Raw genomic sequence first — 7,305 nt, forward strand, 5'->3', positions numbered from 1 at the left:
ATGCAACAAATACAATAATTGAGTCTCACTGTACGATCAGTTTCCCGCCTATAAATAGAAGATCAGTGAAGACCAATAATAGATAGAGTGTGTGAAGATACAAAGAAAAAAGGGCTCGGATATTGCATATTAGCTTAGAAGAAGCAATCAACCCAGAGAGACACTTCAATGTGTTATCAGCTTAGATTAGAAGCATATTTCACTCAGTGTGTGGGAACACCTTTCCAGTGTATTCTTTGTTCAGTTCCCACACAAACACACTCACCGCCTCCACCGAAATACAGTCTTGCACAAAGACGTTAAACTTGTGTATGTAGTCTTTGACACACAGACATTAAAGAAGTGTTGGCTGCAAGGTGTTGCCTTCAGTCTAGGCTAGGAGTTCAGTTAGGCACTAGTATAAGTCCTAAGCTGAGTGAGTTTGTACAAGGTGTTTTATAAATCTAAGTTTTCTAATGGATCCTACCTGAGGTGAGAGAAAGGGTAACGTAGGAGAAGTTGAAGTCTCCAAACATCCATAAACATATCTTGTGTACCTAGCTGTTTAACTATTGTTTTTAAATTGATTTGATCAGTACGAGCTGATATCAGTTCAGTTCTCACTATAACTTAACTGATGAACTGATACAAGCAAGAATTGATCCTCCTGATTTCAGTTATTCAGTTCACACAAGCTCAAAGGCTTTCAAACTAATTAGCTTTCTTAACGAAAAATTATTTCGAGTACTTTCCGCTTGGTTTAAAACCAAACTCAATCTAATTCATCGGTGTTTATATTATTAGAACACGAGCTATTGCAGCTCATTGAGAATATTGTGTTTGAAGCACCTTCGTAGGTGTCAAAATCGATCAATCAGAGCACAAAGCATATTTGGCAGCCCAAAGAATTTTAATATGAAATTTGACGAAAGTGGGGAGCATAGAAAGCTACAATTGCAAGAATTGGAGAAAATATGCAATGAGGAGTATGAAAATTCAAGGATCTACAAGGAAAAGACAAAGACCTTTCATGATAAAATGATTTCTAGGAAAGAATTTGAAGTTGGTCAAAAAGTCCTTCTATACCTTTCACATCTATGTTTATTTCTGGGTAAGTTGCGTTCTAGATGGATTCCATATTGTGTTGTTACTAATGTTTTTCCTCATGGTGCAATTGTGATTCAAAGCTTGGAGTCTTCCAAATTGTTCAAAGTAAATTGTCATAGGCTTAAGCATTACTATGATGGTTTTCAAGAAGAGGGAGTGGAAGAAGTACCCCTCAAGGATCCACCATACATGGAGTGAGATAGGAAGCATGGAGTCAAGCTCACGACAATAAATAAGACGCAACTAGGAAGGCAACCCAAGGAGAGTTAATTTCTTTTGTTGCACTTTTATCGCATTTTTATTTATTTTTATTTCTTTCTTTACATTTTAACTTACATTGAGTACAATGGTCAACACTCCAGGTTATTAAAAGTTGTTTGCATGTAGTTGATTTCAGTTATGTGTGTGCTTATCTTATATTGTAATGTGTTTGGACGAGACTTTATTATATATTATTTTTAATATTATAATCATAATGTCATGTTTTGGGCTCATTGTAAGGAAAAGTTTATTCGTTTTCTGCTGTAAGTAATTAACTCTAATCAGATTGCATCATAATAATAACTAAAAGTTAAGGGTCTCACAAGGTGTGTGTAAATATGCTAGAAATAAGTCTTTTAAGAGATAATGATTATTCGAAGAATGCTTGATATCTACTAAAATTCTTATGTTTATATAAGAGTTGATCAAACTCTTATACATCCTTGTTTATATAGGAGTTGATCAAACGTCCATAAAAATGGATGGTACTCACAATTGTACTGGATGTCTGACAGTCTTGCAGAAAATTTCACGCATCCTTATCGTATTCTATATATAATACTGGCCAATTCAAATTTCCTTGGACACTAGCTGAGAGAGACAACCAACAGATACTTTATTTTGTTGCAGAGAGAACACGCCATTTCTGAATGAATACAATTGAATAAATACTCGGAGATAACTCATTGTTCAGAAAATGTTTTTGGATCAGTCCAATAATCGGCACAATTGCTCTAGACTTTTCTGGTTCAGCTTAATATGTCTTGAACTGTTGAATACATCAGATCAATATGTTTATGTTGTAACATTGTCATATCGCTTCTTGATTCAGATCGGTTCATTTTAGGAATGAATCGCTTCTTGATTCAGATCGGTTCAATTTAGAAAATTTCATTCCGTAAGTTCAGTTCTCCAGTTCTGTCAGTTCAGTTGAGCTGTCTGCATTAATACAATTTAGTCGAATTAGTTTAGTTTTATAATCACCAAAACTTAAGTTTAATTTTATCTTACTATTAATATTCTATAAAAAAATTAGATAAATCAATTCAAACAACACAAAATCATATTTAAAAATGATCAAATTGACCATAGTGTTAACAGGTGATGTGGTCCGGGCAAATAGCAAAAATACTCAACTCGATAAAAATAGATTTCATGTAGCCTTATTTAAAACTGTTTCTCATCTAGCTCTCGTCTTCACTGAATATTTGAATTTGAAGTAGGTTTTTTGTGCAAAACCGATCTACCCGGTAAATAACTGCAATGAAAAATGATATTTTGACACAAAAATAACATTTTTCACTGAAATTAGTAGATAGTAAATTACATGTTACATAAAATATAATACTTTTCAGTCAAATCAATATATATTACACTAATTTTTGCATAACATAATTAATAAAAAATGAAATTTTTGTTGTAAAAAATAATATTTTAAATATAAAATATTGTTTTTATAAGATGATCTAAAATCAGTTTCACAAAATTAATCTACATAACGACTTCACCTGAGTTGTTTGTATTAAACTTGACCCTCATGCTATTAATTCCACTTATATGTATGTGTTAACAGTGGATGCCAAATTGGACCACTTGCAAGACACAACGAATTGACCCAATCCTTATCTCGGGTTTGTATATTTATCAATACATACAATGGAAAGCCAGCTTTACTAAAGATGGAATGTAAAATAATATTTTTTTTTTTTTTTTTGTGTGGTCAGGATAGCAAGGACGTGGCAACATTGCCAAAAAATGTAAAATTATCCAAAATTTCAATAAAAAAATTCCACACGTTTCTATTAAGTTGTTGATTACAGTTGCGCATTGAGAAGATATTCATTCTTAGAAATGAATGGAATAAAAATATAAATTTGAATGTGATGATTTATAATGAATTCAATAATCCTTAAACTTGCCGACAGCTCCTGAAAATTATTCTAAAAAGTGGGTACTTTAATGGAATAAGTATAATACAACCTTTAAAGTAAACTAAAGAAGCCACTTATAAGTAAGTGCCAATAGGGTGCCATTGTCTTTGCATAGTGGCATTAAAATTATATAATTAATAGTTTTTTAATATGCTAATGGGGACATAATACACTAACTCGTTTGACTAATTCAAGCCCAAACGAGGATTCCTTTCACATTATATTGCTCCAATGGTGAAATCGCTCATCTTAGGCGTCCCTCATCTCCGGCCCGACAAGAATGTGAGAGGGGAGGTAAATCATGGTGACTCAGTTAACCAACAGCAGCTAGACCTTATACTACACCGCGCACAAGGAGCTCTCCCTCATTGGAGGGAATTTAACTCCCACACTGCCGCTTGCGAGACTCGATCTCTGGTCATTGCTCCAAAATTCACTGCTGCTGACCAACTGAGCTAAGCCCATGCAAGCTTTCCTTTAACATTATATGTATAGTGTGTGTGGACAAACCACAAATGTTGGATCTCAAATTCGACCTCCGACGTAAAATATGAGAGACTCAAATGATGAAACTACATAGTGAAATTCCCTTTTGAGAAGCATATTACACATGCAATGCATATAAATTTGACAAAGAAAGCACTCCCCGTGATATTAACATAAATTTGCAATACATGACTGGTTACATATGATTTGCTGAAATTAAACTAGTGAAGAACAACCCTCAAACAACAAGCTATACAAGTTCTAGAGCTATACAGAAGTAGGACTCCATTTAGTTCTTTATTATACCTGATCTCTATAAACAAATATCTTAAGTAAATCAACTCGTGTTAGCCTATCATATTGTTGCAAAAGGGAAAGAACGAAAGAGATCGCCCAATGGCTGCTGCACAAACATCTTGCTTTCTTCTTCATCCATAGCCCACAAAGAGTCATCTGGGCAATAATCCCATATTGGAGAGGCCATTGCTTGGTATGGAAGATTGCGATTCTCTTCGTCAAAATCAAGACTTTTGAATATCTCATCCATAGAGTGAACCTTGGAGCCATCTTCTATCTCTAAAACAGTCTTCTTTTTGCCTGAGTCAATAAGAATGCCGAGTCCCCCTGTATCGTAGAAGCTGCATTCCTTCGGCTCAGTAGCTGGGGTAGAGACGACCGTGGGGCTCTTGGAATGGTAGGACGATGAGGAAGAGATGGAAGATGACGAAGATGAAGAAGACAATCCCTTTTTCCTCTTTTCTTGAGCCTCTTTTCTCATGTGAGTCCTCCAATAGTTTTTGATTTCATTGTCAGTGCGACCGGGCAATTTTCGAGCAATTCTCGACCACCTAAAATAAATTATTAGACACACATCACATGGAGATGATCATAAGATGGACAGAAGAATCGAAAACTTGACTCAAAAGCCAGCAATATGAAAACTTTTAGAGAATACTGCAAGACTCCATCTACACCAGAAATTTATATTGGTAACAAATGTAAGAACTTTAAAAATTAACACGAAAAGCCTGCAACATGACAACGTTTAGAAAATGATAGAAACAGTGCTAGAATATATATGCATACACGAGATTCTATCAGTAACAAACAGAACCTCAAAACTTAACCCGAAAAGCAAGCAACGCGAAAAAATGTTCAGAGATTATTAGAACGATGTTAGACATCTACATAATAAATTTCTATTAATAACTACTAGAAGTAACACTTAACCCGAAAACAGTTAACATCCAAAACATTGAAAAAAACATGAAAATTGATATTGAACTAGATCTAAGCAAGATTTCCATCAACATCAAGTAGAAGAACCAAAATCACAACCCCAAAAATAGTAACATGATAACATGTTCAGAAAACTTAACAATCACTATTAAACTCCATCGAAACCACAAATTTCCATAAATATACAACTAGAAAATGAACCAAAAGCATAACCAGAAAACCGGTAACATGAACAAAATGATAAGAAGATATAACTAAAATCTAAACAAGAAATTGACAATAGCAGCAAATAAAATATGAACCAAGAACTTAAACAAGAAATGGTACACCATAAAAGGTTCAGAAAATACACCATCAGCCACCAATCAAATACACACACACAAAAGATTATCACAATAATGAATCAATAGCCCATATAAACAAGCAATAAATCAAGAAAAATCCCATACAAACCATTAAATAATCAGGGTCATATAAACAATATAAAAACAGAAAATCATTAAAAACCTGTTTCCCCATTTCTTATGAAGCTCAAGAACAAGTTTCTCTTCGTTAGGAGTCATCTTCCCCCTTTTCAGGTCAGGGTTCAGATAATTAACCCAACGCAACCGGCAACTTTTCCCAGTTCTCTTCAGACCTGAGAATCAAATGAAATTTTAGAGTATTTAATCTCTCTATATTCCTTTTTTTCATCTGGGCTCCTTGGAATTAGTAATTCCATGCCCAAAAATTTACCTATATTTATCTGTCTCCCGCCACCTTCAAACCTGAAACATTAGCTATGAAATCCCATCGACGATCCCCAAACAACTTCACGTAAAACACAAGCTGAACATCTTCTTGTTCAGTCCACGGACCCTTTTTCGCATCCACTTTCACCATTTTTTAAAAATATTTTCTTCTCCCTTCGATCGAAATCCTCTCTCTCTCTCACCTTTAGATCCTGAGGTGAGCTATCTTCTGCTGTAGTGGTGTTATGTATATTTATACATACTGATGATCTTCTTCCAGTGGGGTTTAGTGTTAATACTACTGTTTTCAAGGGCATATTTGTCAAATTAACCACACCAACTAGTCTTGTTTTGGCTAATGATTTTGTAATGGTTTTTTGCTTACCATCACCCTATTGTATTTTATGATTTTGATATTTAGTTAAAATTATAATATTCCAAGTGTAAAATATATAAGTATATAGATATGAATATAAATAATTTTTTGATTTTGTCTCAAATAATAAGTGGTGTTTCGAAAGATATACTTATTTTTGAAACAGATTTATAATGTTGGTTTTTTTAAAATAAAAGAATATGATTTATTATCTTTTTCTTCAATTTTTTAGAGATCAAGTGCATAAACCCCAAAATTTTTTTTTAAAAAAATGTCAAAATATATGTGGAATTAATTTAATTAAGTGTCTGATCTGATAATAATATAAATAAATATTTTTTTGTTGGTAGCAAAATTCACTGATGTTTTTTTTTAAAGTGGTGAAATTGGAAATTTCATTATGGAGTGACATCAAATGTATACATGATAAGATAAAAATGTGATATATAAAATGAGGATAAGTTAAGGATAAATAAGATGTAGGATATTATATTTAAAGTTTGGTATGATTTTAATAAGAATGATTAAATTTATATATTAGATTGTAATGACAAAATTAACCTTATCATAATAAATTTTATAAGTTAAGGATAAATAAGATGTAGGATATTACATTTAATGTTTGGTATGATTTTAATAAGAGTGATTAAATTTATATATTAGATTGTAATGAAAAAATTAACATTATCATAATAAATTTTATAATTTCAAAGTTGTTGCTTGAGTTCATATTTTTTGTTTGTTCATACGCCGATAGTGCTTGCATGATTTCTTTATTTTTACCTAATTTTATATAATATATAATTGATAATTGAGCCCTTGATTTTGTGAGTCAAGTCAAATATCAATTTTTAAAGTTAATCGGGTGATACTAATAATTTTATTGAGATTTATAAAAATTATTTATATAATTATCTCGAATTCATTTATATAATTATTATATTCTATAATGAAGAACCTAAAGGGGGGGTGAATAGGTTCTTTTAGGCCCTTTAGCGTTTTTAAAACGAGTTTGCAAAAATTGCAAGCGGAAGACTTGAGGGACAATCACAAATAAAGTGAATGCGTAAAGTAAGTGCGTAAAATAAATGCGTAGTAAAGTAAATGCGTAAAGTAAAGAGGGATAGAGATGTTTATGGAAGTTCGACGAAGAATCGTCTACGTCTCCCCTTCTCGATGAGGATCGAGGTATCAC

General features: G+C 32.6%; 2 protein-coding genes across 2 annotated transcripts; one reads left to right on the top strand and one right to left on the bottom strand.

The window, feature by feature from the left end:
- The first annotated feature begins 894 nt into the window (after positions 1 to 894).
- LOC140830212 (uncharacterized) lies at positions 895 to 1,284 on the top strand. Its single transcript, XM_073193497.1, has one exon. It carries the CDS (start codon positions 895 to 897, stop codon positions 1,282 to 1,284), a length of 390 nt encoding a protein of 129 aa, XP_073049598.1.
- Positions 1,285 to 3,904: 2,620 nt separating this feature from the next.
- On the bottom strand, positions 3,905 to 5,958 carry LOC140830971 (transcription factor MYB48-like). The gene is made up of 3 exons (XM_073194594.1): positions 5,771 to 5,958; positions 5,511 to 5,640; positions 3,905 to 4,612 (listed from the first exon to the last, which is right to left on the bottom strand). The coding sequence occupies exons 1-3, from the start codon at positions 5,883 to 5,885 to the stop codon at positions 4,120 to 4,122; spliced, it is 738 nt and encodes a 245-aa protein (XP_073050695.1). The 5' UTR covers positions 5,886 to 5,958; the 3' UTR covers positions 3,905 to 4,119.
- Between the last annotated feature and the right edge of the window lie 1,347 nt (positions 5,959 to 7,305).

The sequence above is a fragment of the Primulina eburnea genome, chromosome 4, assembly GCF_022965805.1.
Source record: "Primulina eburnea isolate SZY01 chromosome 4, ASM2296580v1, whole genome shotgun sequence".
NCBI classification, from domain to species: domain Eukaryota; kingdom Viridiplantae; phylum Streptophyta; class Magnoliopsida; order Lamiales; family Gesneriaceae; genus Primulina; species Primulina eburnea.